The sequence below is a fragment of the Cebidichthys violaceus genome, unplaced genomic scaffold (genome assembly GCF_023349555.1).
Source record: "Cebidichthys violaceus isolate CVI_PGR_0920_01 unplaced genomic scaffold, fCebVio1.0.p SCAF_6, whole genome shotgun sequence".
NCBI lineage: Eukaryota > Metazoa > Chordata > Actinopteri > Perciformes > Stichaeidae > Cebidichthys > Cebidichthys violaceus.
In genome coordinates this window covers 8,730,563-8,749,760 of record NW_027176816.1, presented here as the reverse complement: position 1 = coordinate 8,749,760, position 19,198 = coordinate 8,730,563, and the positions used below count along the sequence as shown (strand labels likewise).

The following is a 19,198-nucleotide window of genomic DNA, read 5'->3' as shown; positions in this document are numbered from 1 at the left end:
TCATTAAAATATGTATTATGCTTATGATACTGCCATGACAAGTCAAATGTCACAATCTAAGAAGATGTCAGTCAATCTAGTGGTAACATGTATGCAACACATTTCCTGCACTATCTCCCCTCTTGAGAAACAATCAGAAAAGTTGTGGATCTTTGTCTGTTGCTAAAATTATGTGGCAAAAAATAATAGGATGTGGGCGTTGCGGATATCAAGGGATTGCTATTTTTGGAGAGGAGCCAATTTGTGGAGATCTTCAAAATTAAATGAATGCGCAGCTACACATCATACCACCCCAACTAACTTTGGGAGAAAAAAAACCCAGTGTTCTCATATTGAATAAATTGAGCGAGTGACTGTCTGTCATTCTCTGTTATGTTACAATCTATAACACCATTCACTCGTCAGATAAAGTCCAGTTAAAGCACTCTCTAGTGGAGAAGACTCTTCACTGCTTACCTTATATCCTGTGACTTCGGACTCATTCTCCAGAGCGTGTACTTGGTCCCACCTCAAGATGACCTTGGAGTTGGAAGTGTTCCACATAATTTTGACCGGGGCTTGACTGGGCGCTGGAGGAGGACGAGGGGAGTAGGAGGAGGAGGAGGAGAGGAAGAGGAGGGAGTAAAACAACAAGCCCCCGGTCGATAAACAGTAAAGTCCAGAATCAACTCAGCATGAAGGAGTTTTCTCATTATCAGTTCATCATCCCACTGCTAGGAGAGAGCAGTGACTCTAGGAATATGTGTGTGTGGGAGTGAGTGTACGACTGTTTGTGAAGTTGGGGAGAGTGAAGAAGAGACATGTGAGTGTGAAACAAATAAAACTGTGATATTATATCCGTAACCTATATTAACATATGATGTTACTCATCTGTCAGAGCCCTGTAAAGAACACCAGTGGCTCCATGAAGCAATGTTTTGATCAGTGGACCCCTGTTTTGTTTGAATCTTCCGCTCTGCAAGCATGCTCACAAGGACGCACACACACTCATTGACATGCAGGTGACTTATAGAAAGGAAAGTGTGAAACGATATGAAGAGGAGTTAACTAATGTATATATAGGAAACCTCTCAGAAGGAAACAACATCATTTTCCAGCAAGGCCTGCATGTCAAATCACACAGTGTGACCGTGAAATTAAACAGGCACTTACATCAAAGATTTGCCATGTCTATCAAATGACAAGTGAGTGCTACATGACGTCCCTCAGTTTCACACTATTCATGTTTGTAAGATGTGTGTGGGGGAGAGAGGGAGAGAAAAAGAAAGATAAAGAGAGAGAGAGAGAGAGAGAGAGAGAGAGAGAGAGAGAGAGAGAGAGAGAGAATATGACATGCAGCAAGGGGTGAGACAGCAAATTAAATAAAATGGTGGACAAACAAGAATCCTCTATATGGTACCTTTACGGTGCTCTTGTGTGGAGACTATTCCCTACTTTCACTCTAATTGGTGAAACATTATTGCTGAAATGAAATACATACCGAATGGACCATGCACTTTTAACCAGAGGGAAAAACAACATGCACAAAAAGACAGTCAGTCACTGTGTTGAGAGCCCTTACGTGGTTTCTTGGTTGTGACATTGACTATGATGCTCTGTGGACCCACTCCAGCGCTGTTATAGGCCCGCAGGGACATGCAATAGGTACTGCTGCCCTCCAGATCCCTGACGAGTACGGAAGTTTTATTCCCCACTGTCCTGATCACACTGGCGGTGTCCTGCTTCTTCCTCTCACCCCAGTACTGCAGCTGAAACCACACAAAAAATACACAGGTTATACTTTAACAGCTTGCTTCTGATTTGTTACTCAATACCTCCATCTGTAACTGCACCAGTGTGGGCATGAATCCTGGGGGGCTTCATGCAGCTCATATGCTGTAGTTGACTTAATGCACGAATAATCATATAGACACGAACAGAAAAAGGTCATTGCATTGTTATCCAAGATATGCCACTAGCTGTTGGCACTGTCCACTACATTTATACAATTCCTATTGTGTGGGCGTGTGTTGGTTTGACCTCATAGCCCAGGATGCGTCTGCGGTTGTTGCTCCAGGCCAGCGGCTTCCAGGTGACCTCTACCTCGGACGCTGATACACTCTTCGCCCTCAGCCTCCCTGGAGCTCTGCTGGGCTCTGAAAGGCACACAGGATAGTCAGGATAAGGAGGAAGACACAGATTCACTACACCCACGTCTAAGGAATGACTTTTTGAATACACTAGCGCTCCATCCAGTCTATCCATATCATTGTGTGATTAAGTCTTGGAAGGTCCAAATTAAATGTCAGTTTAAATATTAGTGAATCCCATTTGGTGCATGAAAATGTGTGACATCATCTTTTTTTCATCCGAGTCCAGCCCACTTCAAACCAGTGAAAGGAGCTCAGGACAAAAACACAATGTGACTAACTTGGGCAGAAATGTCTTGTGTTCATGTGGGACCACATCATTCACATTATGAAACTGTATGAGGAAATATGTTTTCTCATACAGTTCACTTTTAGTGAAAGTTATTTGAAATTGACATGTGTTAACTTGACAGTTGTTGGTCCACTTGCTGTTCATGCATGGCTTTGTGGCACTGAGTGACAATTACTAAAAGTGTAATCAAAATAAAATCTGATTAAAAAAAAAGAAAAAGGTCCAAAACTAATCTGATCTGAAATTACTAAGTGCAAGTACATTCCCAGTCAAGCTAATACATAGTTGGCTTTAAAGTTGTAACAGTACAAACCTTCCTCCGCTGAGTAGATGGTGGTCACTGGACTAAAAGGGCCTTCTCCCTTGTTGTTGTAAACCCCGACTTTGACTTGGTAAGGGGAAAAGGGAGGGATGCTCTCATTCTTGAAGACATATCTAGAGGCGTCCGGAGACGTGACAGCAGCCTGCATCCAGCCCTGCGCCTCCAGTGGGCGGAAAGCCACCACGTAGCCAAAGCCCGGACCACTCTGCAGCTCCTCTGGAACAGGCTAAGGAGGTATGAGTCAGAGGGATGACTCAAGATGACTGATCTAACAGATACAACATGAATACCTAAAAGAAATGCAGCTATGCACGGATTAGTGCAGGATTACTGCTGAGGGTGGTACTGTACTTGCAAGCCTTGAATGAACTTATCACTCTGTCTAGTTAAGAGGAAAAATATAATTAAATCATTACTGTATGTTTCAATTTAACATTAAAATAAAATAATATAAGAAATTTTCAAACATTAAGTCCATTACTGTAATGTGTGTGTGTGTGTGTGTGTGTGTGTGTGTTTATATATATATACATATACATATAAGTCTACCTCCCAAGTGATGACCAGCTCTGAGTGTCCCCCACCGCCGCCGTTCACTCTGGATGGAGTCACCCTGGGAACTAACAGATCAAACACAGTGTTAGAAGGACCAGTTTGTATATTCAATTACCTGCAATTTGAAATGACAATATGGAGTATTATGCTGCTCACTATTAAATAACATGGAGTTAGAGGTATTGAGCATGTTCAACATTTTCAAGAGTTAGACTTTTCTTAAATTCTGACTTTAAAGAGTGCTCCATCGGACTCATGATGGACAAAGATTTTGTATTTATTCCATGCATTCTTCTCTGTCAAAACTTGGCACCCACATTGGGTCAGAGATTCAGATAGCAGCTAATGTAGCCTTGAGCTGCTAGCCTCAAGCAGAGATGAGGAGTGGGCTACAGAGGTCTGGTGAGCTCATTTCTCCTCACTTCTTTCCTTCTAACTCCACACCAACATTTATTTCCCCTGAGTTCAACTCATAATCTTTAGCCCCAACCAATTTTGCACTGTGAAATCACTTGAGCCAATTTATTTGATTTAGTGCAGCCTCCTCTGGACCCAAAAAAGGGTTTATACATTTTTTTTAACATATGCAGTAGAAGTCCACAAGACCTGTTAACAGACTTTGTGTAAAATCTGAATTTGCCTTTTGATGTGCAGCACAGTGGATACAGTGGATATACATTTGAAAGCCATAAAGTACTGCTCTGCTCTCGGTTAGAGGGTATTTTTATGGGTTGGTCATTATGATACAATATATTGCTGTATGTTTTTATATTTATCCATGTTTGTGTATATGTCTGTACTTATCTATGCATCTGTATATGAAGGTGCATGCACCTGCAGTTATGTATACAAACTCTATATGAATGGTTACTAAATTACGAATTCAAAGTGAGTGATTTAATTTAATTGTATTTTATAATTTTAAATATCTTTTTAATCCACTCTGTTGACTAGATTTGATTCATGTTGGTTCTGAACCACAGATACTGTATCTATTAGTATTTTCTATGCACTGCCCGCTCTCCACTCACACATGGATGAAACTGTGTGACTAGAGCTGCAGGCATCAACATATTTATTGTGTACTTAATTCATTCATGTGTTGTGCGCCCTGAAGAAGCGGCGAATTCTCTGAAATACACTGGTACAATAAAGTTCTTTGAAGGGATCTAATTGCTGTCCTGGGCATAATTCGCGAACGATTTGTGCCACTGTTGGCAGCAGAGGAAATGTAAGGAGCTTCTGATACGTACGCATTTCTTTGGTGCGGGCCTTTTTGGAGGGTTTGCTGGGCTCTCCTGTTCCTATGCTGTTTGTTGCCAGGACTCTGAACTCATACTCCACCCATGGACTCAAGTCAATGACAGAGGATGACAGCTGCTTCCCTCCGAGCAGCTCAGGAACTGAGAGACATCACAGAAATAACCTTTCATCAAAACCCTGCAAGATCTGTCTCTGAAAGTTAGCCAAGCTGATGATGTGTTATTTACTGTCACTTCATGTGTGGTGTTTGAAAAGGATACCAGTCACATCCCCTTCCCTCTTTTTTTATCTAATAACTCCACCTACAGTCAGATGAAACCAGCCTACCAGAGGTAACGGCTTGCCACCCGAGAGAGAAGGGCGTTCTGGCCTGGATGGTGTAGCTGTGGATGGGGCTGTGATGGTCCATTCCGGGTCCCCAGGACAGAGAGGCAGTGGTCTCTGTCATCTCAGTCACCTGACAGTCGACAGGGGGGCCTGGGGGACCTGGAAGGATAATTAGTTAGAGTTCATTTGAACGGAAAGATATATACTGTAGAGATTAATGAAGAAAAGAGGCGATTTTTAGAGAGCGAGTATTAGACAACCACTGCAAACTGGTCGTAGTTTTTTGAGAACAACATTTCTTGTTTTTCTGAAGTGCAGTTTATTGTAATACACTTAAGGAAATCAAAGATCAAAGATCATAACATGCCCTATAGCAAAACATGGCGGTTTGCAAAGTTAATCAGAGAGGGTTATCAGGATATAAAGAAAGAAAGAAAATACCTGAACATAATTTACTGTTGCAAAAAAAATCTCTAATCTTTGCTTTACTGTGAATGACTATATAGTTTAACATTTTCTAAAGATTAAATGAAACAATCTAAGGATACTGTCAGGGAAAACAGTATCAACATATGTAAGCTTTGATGAGGGGTCATGTGTAAACCAAAAAGGTTGGGAACTAATGCGAGGGGTTGGAGAGCATGGTGGAATATTACTGTGCGTCTGCATCGCGGTGCATGGTGGTCCCACAAACTTTGCCTTCAATATGGGAATGATATGTACAGGCCACATTGTGCTGTAACTATATTTCACACAGTGACTTTGTGATACACAGTACGGTGTTAACGGGAAGGTTTGTTTGTTTCACTAGGAGACAACTGCCATTCAGTCAGCTCCAGTACTTGCGTTTAAATGTTTTAATTTACTATGACAGATGGTGACATTCTTGGCTAGCAGAGTATTTGTAGTAGAAATGGCTTCGCTAAATGAAGCTACAGTGGCGATGTTGTGTGTAAACACCGTCGTTGTGCCAGAACTTCTTAACGCAGAACAACAAATCTGACTTTAAGGTTTGATTCTTTTTTTTAAACATGTTTAAGTTTGGGAGACATCCTTACCTCTGACTACCACATCAGTGGCAATAGACACACTGTCCACCTTGGTCTGAACAGCACATGTATATTTCCCAGCATGCCTCAGCTGAATGTTCCGGATCATGATGTCACCAGCCGAGCGCTGTCAGTACCCAAGTTAGGAAAAAAAGACGACAAAAAGAGTAAGAAAGTAGAGTAGAAAAACAGTAATGTCGCAAAATGAACTAAAAGGACTGCAGAAACAAGTGCAATGTCACAGTGATTTCTTTTCGCATTCAATTTATTACATTATGGAAGAGAAAGGCAAAACACAAGTCCAGGGACGCACCAAATGACTGAGTGAAGGTTTTTGTGATCATGAGGACAGCTCTTTGTGGGAAATTAAAAAGCTCTTCTTTCTTCTTTCAGCTCTATCCCTTTCATTCCTTCTGATTCAATTATAATCTAGAGAAAACCATTCAATGCCAAATGCATTATTAGCTTTGAACTTTAAAGTTAGAGCTAATGTTACATTGATGACTTATCTATGAAAGTAAGGGACTGTGAAACAATATGAGCTTCGATAATTACTTTGATGTATAATCAGGGACATTTTCTAAAGATAAAAATTCAGTTGCTGCAAGTCATTCACTCTTTGAAACTCCCTGCCATCATTAAAATAATATAACTGGGGATGGAGCGGGTTAGAGATCTCTCACTTTTATATTTTTTTAATTTTATATACAGCATGAACAAAAGAACCTCTAAGCTTGCTTTTTAAATCAAGTGTGACTGTAAGAAGTCCTGCAAAATACAGTAATCACATGTTGTTTGGCTTCTAGACATAGAATACAAAATCAAATGGCCTTTTCTTTCCATTGCAGGTAAAGTCTGTATCTACAAGGCAGTGCTATTGCTTTATGTTAATGCTGACTTGTCAAAATGTATGGGGTATTGGGTTACATGGGGAAAAAAACATGATAATTAAATAGATAAAATATTTTTCAACTCAATACTGAACATGCTGACTGGGTTTCACTGGGGTTTGCCTATGCATCCTTCAGTCAGCCTTTTTGCCTCCCTTTCATCTTAAGTAGTATAATCTCATATCACGCCAAAAATATTCAGCATCTCATTTCTGCTGGAAAGTATATTTCAGTTTGTTCTATACTGTTGTTCTTAAAAATGTCTTTCAATTCCAGATGGACCATTTTTCAGAATAGACACCATGAGTCCCATCATTTTATCAATCACAGCCACTGCAGTAGCGTGACTGCAGCTCTGGCACCAGCAATAAGCTCTACAACATGCAAGGAGCAGATCTCTATTTGGGACTGCAAAATGCTGGAGGCATATCATTTTCATATTGTTCAACACTAGCAGGATACAGTATATTCTTTACCAGCAGACTTAAATTAGGTTCTTGCAGGGTTTTTCCATGTTACTCATCATTTTAATAGTAAATTTGAAAATAATATAAGCCCAAAATATATAATTGTTCCAAATCTGTTTCTATTTCTGAGCCATAAAGTTTGTTGTTTGATGTTTACTCAAGCTTTAAAATGACAACATTACAAGGTATTAGGGAATGACTCACTCAGCTTCTTAAAATGAATATTCTTGAGTTTACACTGTGTTGGGGAGAGAAGGCATATTTCATCTCTATTTGCAACAGATTTCTGAACATTTAGAAAAAATGTTACAAAGGGTGGAAAAAGTCAACACTGGGATTCATACATTTCGGGAGCATGTACTTAGACCTTATATTTGCTCCATTGATAATGCTTATATCTTGCACATAAGTCAAAGACTCACTGCTATTGTATGTTCCAAGCTTTATTGTCTTTGAGTTCACAGCAGGCTCTATCAATAGTGAAATCATGCCATAGTCCGCTTCAAAAGAAAATAGCTGAACAATGTTCAGATATAGATCATAAACGTTTAAGTAAGGTGAACTTATGTCAATATCTCAATAGTTTCTCTACCTCAACATGTCGGCGTGGGTTTGATTCAAATGAGTCAAGTGTTTAGATGAACTGCAGGGCTAAATGCAATTATAAACTCTTGTTGTCGTTATTGTGTCGAATACAAAAAAAACAGGTGATAAAGAAGCAAAGACCTCATAATTGCTTTTCCTAATTAAGAGAGAAAAAATATTTAGTGTTCGATGATCAAGTGTAACGCATGGCTGGGCATTGCGTAATGAATTCCTTGGTTGCTGAATTTTTTTTTTGTATGAAGTGTTATTAACAAGCAAAACAGGCAAACGGAGGCTTCTTGCTCAGTCAAAAAGAAAAATTTCATCTGTATGATTCATCATGAACGAGTAGTTGTTAATTACAATTTTCCAATATTTGTCCACTGGGCGTCGTAATAAGAGTATCAGGCCCTATGCTGGAGACGCTATTTTAGATCCCGCATGATTACATACAGGCTATGTAACGTAAAACTGTCAAGACTAGGCTGCTGCTCATACAGGTTCCACCAGCAGGAATAGTCTTTGTCAAAAAGGAGAAAAGTGGACTCAGACTGTCGGGCTTTCCATGGAAAAATTCACACACAGCATCTTTCAATGCTCAAACAATATAATATTCAGTGCCACTATCAGACTCATCATGGCGAAAAATAAAGGACAAATGAGTACAGAGAAGGTAGATTAATCGTTGCCAGGTTTGAGGAAACAGCCGTCTGTTTTTAGTCGAAGCCGACAGATCAGTGAGACATCTCAGGTTGCTCATCATCTGTTTTGCAAATGGAATGTTTGTTAATTGAGAACGTTATCAGAATTTGCTTTTATTTTTTTAAATAAAGGGAACAGGGGTTGTTATTTATAGGTTATGATGCAACGGTTTTACCGGTCTGGCCCACTTAAGATCACACTGGACTGAATGTGGCCATGAACTAAAATCACTTTGACACCCCTGATTTAAACTACTGTATATATGTACAATTTTATCTTTAATAGCAAGTGGTTATGTAGACAATGACGGTCTGAGTATTGTTAATGATGTAACTGTTTGCATATGGCTTTGCTTTAAGCCTGCCTTCAGATGCTGGAAGATAAACACTTGTGTATATGATTTCTGTAGCTCACAGTTCTCTTGCAACATATCATATATATCACAAAGACATTATTGCACTTACTCCACCAACTTTTTCAAAATACGCCCAGTGGCTTCCAAAGTGGATTAGCTGCTCGTTGAAGAACCAGGTAAACTTGAGGTCCAGCGTGGGGTCATGAGAGACCTGGCAGGGCAGCACGATGCTCTCCCCCACGGTCACGTCCAAATGACCTGCTGGACTGGTGATCACCGTTGGCTCTGTAAGCAGAGAGCACCGAGTTAGAAAGGTGGGCATGTAACAGTGTAGATACCTTTGTTCTGTATAGTAGTCAACTATTTTTTTTTTAGCAAGCTTGTTTTATACTACTTTATGTTCCCTGTATATTGAGAAATAATTGCAATAACATGCCACACTCAAAAACAAATCCTGTCCTTTGTCAAATCCTGTCCTGAATGTTAAAATAAACAAGATTAATTACTTTTGAGTCTGCCAGTGAGCTTATATTGCATCTCTTTCTTTGAGTTTAATACATCAGAGTATGGTCTGATGTATCACTGAACAACAACAAAAAGAAAAACTCAACCATTACGGCAGGTCAGATCCGAGTCTATAATTTGGCTCCGTTTGTGCCGAGACAAAAAGCCATCCTATTTCATCCTCAGTGTGGTGCGCATCAACATAATCTTGCGTCCATCTCGGCTGTATGTCTCATTCAACAGCAGTGTGGTGCACAGAATACAGCACAGGCTGAGAGGCCCATACACTAGTCCACTGTGAATTATGCATGCATGTCATAAGCAACTAATGGACAGGAAAGCCAATGCAGCATGTCAGAGGGAGTAAAGGTCTATATTCAGCTCTGTCAAAACAAGCCAGCTTGTTTATCTCACACCCCCAAAGGAGAACCGACTGGTCATGGCAGTGCATTCCAGGTGAGTCTTAGGGAAGTTTGGCACCAGATGCAAAATGAGAGGGGTAAAACTTTCTGCTTCCGATTGCTCAGCTGTCATGCTCATTTCCTGTTATGACTGGAAGGAAAATCACAAATTGGCTACCTCATTCCCTTCAGCGTATTTCGAGCATGGCCATGGTTTGTATTGTATGGATACATGCAGGATTTTAATGTTTCCAATTTAATTAGCATATGAATTGCTGGAATGTGTTGTCATGCCCATATACTTGAAATATATAAAATATTTGATTTAAATTAAATTGGAAAAAGGTAAAAGTATGAAACATTAACTGATTAATCTTAAATTGACATCAAATGTTTATTTACATTTTTCTTATCAGTTTAATCAAATTCAATAATTTGGTTGATTAAAAATTGAACTTTTTATGTAAAACATTTATTGCTTGAGAAATTCCTGCCTTGCTCTGTTTCATTATTATTATAAATTATATATGTTTGTGTATTGGATTGTTGTATAAACAAAATGCAACAAGCTTGGGCTGTAGGAAATTTAGATGACATTTTATAGACTAAACAATTTATCAATTACTTGAAAAAATATCTTCAGAGTAATCAAGAATGCAAATATGCTGTAGCCCTAATTACTTTTTTTTGATAATAATGTTTCCTTTCAGCGTTAATAATTAACATTATTGGTACACTGACATGTAAGCAGTAGGTAACATAAAGGTAGCTAGAGCAAACTCACAATGACTAATATTTTAGGAGATCACTTTATGTTTTTGTCTTTCTTACAAAGTAATGTGCCTTGCAGTTCCTTGAATTCATACTTAAGTACAGTATTTAAATAAATATATAATTTACCATTCAACTCTCTCCAATACTATTAAGAGGCACACATGCCAATACACAGTACAGTAAATGTACAGTAAAGCCTCTTTACATGGAAAAAAGCAAAATTGTGCTTCTAGGCAAGCCAATTTGCAATTCAAAAAACTTGTGAAGAGGAATCACCAAAAGGCATTTTAATAGAGCACTGTGTTGACTCTGCTCTTTAGAAAGACCTAGAAAAATGCATTGCTCGGCAGAAGTGTGAGATTTAAATGGATTGAAATCTTAAACAAACCGAGCATGGCTATGAGCCACGGTGCAAAAAGTATGAATTAAACATTGAGGGGCATGAACGCAATGAGCTTCATGTCTCGCTTCCTCCAGCCACTGCCAATCAACTAATTGGACTGTATATCTGTCAGGTAAGAAGAGGGTAGTCTTTATAGCAACTCTGCTTCACTGTGTTTGTTCATCAAGTGTGCAGTGAGGGTCAGTGTTGGTTAATCTTGAGACTGCCACATCTTTTGTTCTGTGTCCCTCCAAAATAGTGACAAACGTAAATGATGTGTTGACGTAAATGATAGTTTATTAAAAGGGCTGGATAATGAACCTGCAGGAGTCCTGATGTTCAAATAGATTTTTTTATATATATATATATATATATATATATATATATATATATATATATATATATATATATATATATATATATATATATATATATATCATGTATCCATGACAAAAAGCAGACAAGCTGTTAATGTTTAACATCTTACATGTTTGGTGTTGATGTAATTGTACTGTTTCGTATAATAGCAATATTGTCTAATAGATTGAGATTGTTGCTGTATTATTTACTGTCTGTGTAGTTTAGGAGCAGTTGTAACCAAGGAAACAGCTATTGGGGATAACATAAACAATATACAAGCAATATCCAGCTGCCATTTACAGTAAACCAACAAGGGCTGATATTTGAAGCCAAGTCAAGAAAATTATATTTTACCTTTAACCAAAAGGCTGCCAGCACTGCTCGCTACTCCAAACTGGTTTCTGGCTACACACGTGTAGAGTCCAGCATCCATTTTAGTAACGTTGGAAATCCGTAGGCTGCCATTATCCAACACAGTAACTCTGTGGGTTAAAAGAAAACAAAAAACATATATATCATCGTATTAGGCCAACTGACAGTGCACCAGTGTTGGGTTTATAAAGGAAGCATGCGTGCTGTCATTGTATCTATTCTAAATGAGAGAGTCCAGTGTCCTAAAGCATTTGTACTTTAGCCTGAATTTATCTCAGTGAATTTTAATTGGCTTCCTGTGCGTCAATGTGACATAAGGAGAAACTCAGTGTGAAGAAGTTACAGTTTGATTTCTCAGCACTGAGTTGATAAGAACAGTGCAGGCTCACTTTGCGGGAGGAAAGTCTCCTTTTGAGTTCAAGGGGATGTCAAAGGGGGTTCTAAAAAACAGAATATTATAGATCTACTCATACTGCATAAGAGTTACATGTTACGTTGGAAATATTGCTTCAGCAGACATAAATACACAAAAATACAATGGAAACAATGGAAACATTTCAATGCAATTGGGCTGTTACCTACCTAACTTCATGTTCATCTAGGTTTTCTACATACGGTGCAACATGCTGGTTAAGACACATTACCCTAAATACACCGTTAAGAAAAGAGGCAGGTGCAGCATAACACCCAATAAAAAAAGACTGTGCCTAAAACGAATTGCAGCCCAAAATAAGCCAATTAAACCCACATTTTGTAAGAAGCAATAATAAGATTTTTGTTGTTCATACTATTGTTTGTTTCACATACATAATGACATGCAATGACCACTAAGCGGTCTGAAGCTGTTCATTTCTAACCTGGAAAAGAAAAAAAAGAGTTAACAGCTAAAGTGCAAACGACAAGTACTACTCCTAAGATCCAACCCACACAGTTATGGGATTTTAACTGATAGAGTCTTGCATGTCAGTAAAATTTCAACAAACTCGACCCGCCTGGTTGTGTGGCTATAAGTTGAACCACTCTTACAGATTGCACCAGACTCTCATTTCATCTATTGGTGTCATCAGTCAAGCCTGACAGATTTCCTCCGACAGAGAGAGCGTACTGCTTCTACTTCACCAGCCAACAAGGTGCTTGAGTGACGTCAAGCCAAATATGAAAGATAGGTCAGCAACAAGGCACTGCCTGAATAAAGTGCTTATGCTTCCAGTCTTCCATGTTTATTTCATCTGAAGACTATTATTTCATCTCACAGCAACAATCAAATTCATACATGAGCTTAGTTTATTTTCTCATTTCACTCACTTGAACATAATCACACATTTGAGCTGAAAAACTAAACTTTACAAATGACGATGGCCACTGTTGAAAATTTGTAGGAGGATGGATCCTTAAAAGCATATCAGCAAGGCCTTGAATACAGTGTGTACAAAAAAATGTGCACAAAGAACACTTAAGGAAAAACACATGACATTAATTTTGCCCCTTTTAAGCACAATTTGAGCAGAGTCAAGGATAGAGGATAAAAGAAGAAAATCATTTAAGTGAAAGTGGTTTGGTGAAATCCATACACACTTAGTTTATGAAAGGGACATGAATGGCAGGGTCACAGGAGACTGAGGCAACAAAAAATAAAAAATAAATGGTTTGATTAATTCCACTTACTAATGCCAAAAAAGCATTCTCTCGCTTTAGTGGAAAACTGGCCACAGCTGTCATGCTGCACGGAATGCTCCAATTAAAAGCTGAAAGGATTTATTCAAGCAACAGATCCATTCATTTTAAAACCTTATTTCATCAATTAATGATCAGATATAAATGATATTAGCTTGTCGTGATGTATCACAAAATGATTAATCTTAGATACTTGCTCATGTTTGATTATTTTGTCTTTCCTGTTATCAAAGTGCTGGTTTAGAAAACCTATTTTCCTTGTTCTTTCTCTTTTGTCTCTGTAATTACTGGAAGTGATCTATCTCATCCCTTTAAGTTTTTGCTTACATCCTACACTCTCCTCCTGTTTCACAGCTTACCGGAGCTTCTATCTGGTTTTGTGGTGGCAGTAATCATTGTTTTTCCCTTATCTTGTTTTTCAAAGAAAACAGCCTGAAATAAATACTGACTTAATATGTTCATCCTGATAAAGAGGTGTCAGCTGTGAGCTGTAATTGTGCATGATCGAGCTACATTTGCTTTGTTAACTTTACTAATTATAGCTGTGGTAGGTGGCTCTTCTGTCAACCTGAATGGGTTTTGATATACAGAAGAAAGGAAACACGAGTACGAGTAAGACACCTCTTCCCATTTCGTGTGACTTCCTGTGGTGTCGATAGAACCTTTTGCAAGTGTCAGAGCAATTCAAATGTATTAAACTCTGTGATGATTCAAATGTGCAAAACTTGCTAACAGGTGAAAGTATCAGATAAGGCAAAGCAGATCTATTAAATACTTTCAGTTGAGGTGCAACAATTCAAAACCTGTTAACATTAAAGGGAGATAAATATAATGACTTAAGTACAGAACTAAAGTGTACTTGCAGCAGTGCCCTGGTAACACATTGGAGCCAATCACCCTCACTGATTATCACTGAATATATGTTGTAAATCTCTGGAGAATATAAATAATTAAAGAGGCAGAAGAGGCTAGTTGTTACAGAGCTCATCCTTTGTCACGAAGAAGTCAAGAATCTGCCTTGCAGAGATGTCTTAAAGCAATTCTGAGCCTTTACCAGCTCTTTATCTCCCAAGAGGAGGCAGGCATGAAGAAAATTCCCTGCAGGGATCATGGAATATCACAGTGTTCAAATACATTCCCTGGAGCTAACAGGACAGTCACTGCTTGTTGGGCTAATAATTGATTTGGCCTTGTGTTATCAAAGTTATTACAAACAAGCCTCATGTGCAGAGATATTTCCTGATGGGAAACAGTTGTCAGACTTACATTGTGATCCCACAGTTTAACAGACAAAGGGAGGTTATTCATGATCATTGCCATGCGATTTCTGTCTTGAAGAGTTATTTGTCAAAGACAGAAACTACAACACTAAGTACACATTCAATGCTTGTGGGAGAAATGTGTTATCGACTTTTTTTGATGGATGCAAAGCACAAAGAGCTTCACCTCTTTTACAAAGTCGAGCCACGATAGAAAATCTATCTACAGTTAAATTCTTTGGTCAGAAAAGTCATGCCAGTGGATCGAATTGTATTCCACCAATCTTTGATGATGCCTGTCAATCGTGGTTGTACAGTGGAACAATTTCCTGACCATATTCGACTCCTAAGAAATAATTAGCGACTTGATAAATGCCTTGCCCTGCAAATCCTCACTAGGAGCTCCCATCTCATCTTCTGAACTGCACAACAGTGTAATAGGGTTCAGCCGGTGTTTCAAACATAACTGGTTTGAAAGTAGAACTTGATCCCTTTTTTCTTAAAGATCCCTTGAAGGCAGCCCCTGGACCTCCCACAATGATCAAAAATGACCTACATCGCCTTAAAGGCTGAAAGAATTAAACATACCCCCGTGGAGCCGGGGGTATATTCTCCTAACTGAACTGAGGGCCTTCCTTAGTAATGGGCTATAACAAAGAGTTATGGATATGAGATGTCACAGGGATAAGACTTGCCATTAAACTGTGCAGTAGCCTATGTCAGGCTTCCTCCTCACCAAAGCAAAAAAAAGATAAAGATGTAAGGTGCATTATCCGTCTGAAATGCTTTTACTTTGTTCCCTTTTCTCTCAAAGGTTGCCCTGGAGCAATTAAGATATTGGGGGAATTTGTGGGGTACATTAAACTTGAGCAGTGTGATATAGTAAACAAGCACTTTACCTCAACCTTATTGATCGGTGTTCAAGTGAGCTATTGGCTGTAATCTAAAAGCCTTCTCTGCCTCTCCATGGTGTAACAAAAAACTAAGAGGCCGTAAATGAAAAAACATTATTTTAACCACTTAAGAGGGATCGCATAATTAACTCAGTATATTACTAGGAACTGTTTATTTAATTCGCTAGCACTGCACGTTCTGTATTGGCAACAGATCCAGAAAGCTCTTGCTGTTTTAGTAGCAGGATTATAAATTGATTCACATTACATGATGAAGCAATACATATTGTTCAGCGTAACAATCATAAACACAGTGGTTCAATCTAAAGGTAATATTCCTGAGAGCTATTTCTTATATCCGTTTTACAATTGCTGGCATCGGTCAGCAGCAAAATTAAATTAAGGTAAGCGCGTTATCGTTAACCTCATAGCTCCCTGCATAAGTGCACAGCAACTCTGTTATGAGGCAATCTTGTTAAACATGCCTGGGATATGAGCTGATATAGGTATCACCGCAACATGATTTCATTAACTAATCAGATCCTTCCTTGTTCTTAGTTGATTTGTTCTCCCCTGCTCCAGATCCTTGAAAACATTATCCCTGGAAGATTAGAAGGAATTATGGGTATTTTAGTTGAGCCAGTGGGATGGATTAGTGTTGTGCCACTGCTTTAATAGCATTGGTAGCAGCCCCATTTCGATGTGGAGGAAAGTAAATGCTAACGAGCCAGGGACAGGGGAATAGGTTTGTGAGAGATGCTGCAATAATGTCAAAGTCTAACGTCTTGTATGCAGCTCACCCACTTCAGGGTAGGGCTGTAATGTTAAGTCTCTAATGGGAAATCTCACCTTTATGAGCGCAATTGATATTGCACATTGCGGTCTGGATGTGTTTTCCTTTCAATAGTTAAGAGGAGGATAAATCTGAAAGATGAGCGCAACATTTAGCAGGCTTTTGCAACACAAAGTCTTCATGCTGATTCTGCTGCTAGCCTCAAAAAATATCTCTCTCATGTAACAAAATAGTCTAGGCCTGGCATCTTTACTAGCAATTAGATCGCACCTTTAGTTTCCCAAACATGCTGTCTGACAGGGGGAGTTGAGACAAAACTAAACCTGCTAGAGTCCCATCGTGATGGATATCCCAGAGGTTAGGTGTGGAAAAGCTGCTGAGCCAGTTGAACAATTAATCCCTTATCAAATGAGAAATCTGGACCCCCACTACGTCACCACATGTGCCCGCAGGTGGGCTTTGCCTCCTGCTGGTACATTCCTGCACAAAATAAAGATGTTATCAAACAGAATGTGGAAATGCATCATTGAGTGATTTGTGAAGACAACACTTTGTTTATACAATGACAGATTATGAAAGCGCGCCACAAAATGTAAGCTATCCAAAAAAAGGTTTCTTGACAGAGCAACGACTAAAAGTGCAATAGCACATCGGGGCGTTTGGGCTCTTCCAGTTTAAACTTGTTGAATGTTTTGAGCTTGTGAGAACTGCAACAGTGCAAATATCATCAAATGGCGACATTTCAGAAAATGGAGGTATACTGTCTATTTCCTGTAATTGGTTGTTTGTGCAAGTTGACTCAGCATTTGAAGCTGAGCAAACATATATGTCTACTTCACTTCTAGCAATGCTAAAGATATGAAGGACATGTTGTTTAAAGGTGTACTCTTCCATCACTGCATATTTCCCTGATTGCTGCCATGTGAGAAGAAACAGTATGAATCCTACTGCTGCTTTTGACCAGCATTGTATCTTCGGGGGGGGGAGGGGTAGTTTTTCCTTGTCTGATTAACATTTGTTTTTCCTTTTTCTTCTCCTCTCCAGCACACAGAGGCATTGCATTGATCTGCAATTAACCTGATTTCTAAATAAACAAGGTGTCCAGCTAGTTCCCCTGGTGCCACCACCACTATCACACTAGAATGTATGATGTTCAGCGACTAGCCATTGATCAGTCCTTTTGCGGAATTCACCTGCTTCTTCCTTGTCTCGATGGTAGCCTGGATCACCGTCTGCCTTGTGCTCTAATGACCCTCCAGGCCTTACATGCTGCTAATGAGCTGATGGATCAGTGCATTGATCCAAGTGCCGCAGTCTACGAACGGCCAATTACCTCAAGTAAACAGCGCTGAGACCGGCTCTGAGCACAGTCAGGAAAGAAAAGGACAATGGAGTTGAGGGAAGAAATGTAGATAGCAGGAGGAAAGTGGTGGAGTGCAGAACGTGTTATACAATTCAAATTGTATTGTGTCACACTGTGGTTCTGTTCTTTGCAGTTTGTCGCCATGAATGCAAAGTAGGGAAAAATAAAATAACAAGTCAATGAAATACGATTCTGCAAGTAAAGCAGACAGAACAATTGTGGTCCCACACACACTTAGACTGACTGCTCTACACAAAGAAACCTGGTACCTGTGGCTCTCTCTCAGGGCTTCCTTCCCCTTCCTCCAAGAGATTACACCCCGAGGAGACATCCTGGGCTTGCATTCGATCAGAACGTCGCCACCCTGTCGGGCCAGAGTTTGGGCCTTCAACAAGTTCTGGGAGAAGTCTGGAGTGATGGCTGATTGGGAGAGTGGAAAGAGATGAATGTAAGTATAGTGAGGGAGACAGGAGGAGAAGAAAACAACAGAGCTGAGGTTGAAGTTACTGTCGGAAGAGACAGAGGAGCAAAGAGGCTAGAGCTATAGAGGAAATGAGCCAGAAAGAGCATCCTAAAAACATGCAGGTCACTCCATCCATTAGGTAGGTCAGCTCTCACATCCTTTTCTTTCTACACACATATGCACTTGTTTGCACACACGCAAACATCCACAAATGACTGCAGGAGAACAAACATGGTACATAATTTTTAAGAAGACATTTTATTTGACAGACGGTGTTTTTTTTTCAATACCATGAATTTTCCTTAGGAGGACATTATGCATTAAGAATTAAGACGTGGGGCTCCGAGGCAGAAACGAGAGAATGTAAAACAAGAGGGAGGCTTTGTTGCTGCTCCTCTAGGCCTTAATTACTAAGGCGCCGCCGTCTGGAGCTGTTTTGTATGCGTACCGACTCAGCGGAAAGCTCTTTAAAGTGAACACAGAGCCTGGCGCCAGTGACATGGCTGAGCACCTGCCAAGGCATGTAAGTGCACATCAATACACAGCAATACACACTATGATACATATGTAATCATACACATATGGCATCTCACAATTATTCCTTGACACTAAGTGTGAAATGTCAGTGTTTTCCTCTAACAACAGACATTTCTCTTCTCATAACACATGAGTGGAATGTATATGAACTCATATCTTAAAGCAGAGTTGGAGGAATTGTTGCTTCAATAAGATCTGTTCCTCCTCATGTATATTACATGACTGTGGCAAGCTTTAAACAGATCCTCTAGTCTGTAGGGGGCCATGTAAACAAAGTAAGACATTTATACCATGTATTCTTTTTGAGTTATGTTTTCACTACTGTATAATAAAGAGATAATACCCAGAGATAATGATGGTGGCATATACAAGGATGGAAATTAAAATAGTTTAGCAACACTGTCAATAATAGTAACACTAAAGCTATACATCAAAGTTGAGCCTGTCGTATGACAAATTATTTCATGACTTTTGATTCAGGGCTTAG

The 19,198-nt window shown here is 39.4% G+C and overlaps 1 protein-coding gene across 5 annotated transcripts in view; it reads right to left on the bottom strand.

The window, feature by feature from the left end:
• The window catches only part of cntn3a.1 (contactin 3a, tandem duplicate 1), a 101,364-nt gene that overhangs the window by 2,934 nt on the left and 79,232 nt on the right, over positions 1–19,198 (bottom strand). For all 5 annotated transcript variants that reach the window (XM_068732639.1, XM_068732640.1, XM_068732637.1 and 2 more), the window contains 11 exons: positions 17,981–18,131; positions 11,712–11,839; positions 9,046–9,221; positions 5,947–6,064; positions 4,889–5,047; positions 4,552–4,701; positions 3,293–3,363; positions 2,735–2,969; positions 2,020–2,135; positions 1,562–1,748; positions 457–569 (listed from right to left, as the gene is read on the bottom strand). In XM_068732639.1, coding sequence (XP_068588740.1) covers positions 457–569; positions 1,562–1,748; positions 2,020–2,135; positions 2,735–2,969; positions 3,293–3,363; positions 4,552–4,701; positions 4,889–5,047; positions 5,947–6,064; positions 9,046–9,221; positions 11,712–11,839; positions 17,981–18,131 — 1,604 coding nt within the window. The remainder of the gene's footprint in view (positions 1–456; positions 570–1,561; positions 1,749–2,019; positions 2,136–2,734; positions 2,970–3,292; positions 3,364–4,551; positions 4,702–4,888; positions 5,048–5,946; positions 6,065–9,045; positions 9,222–11,711; positions 11,840–17,980; positions 18,132–19,198) is intronic.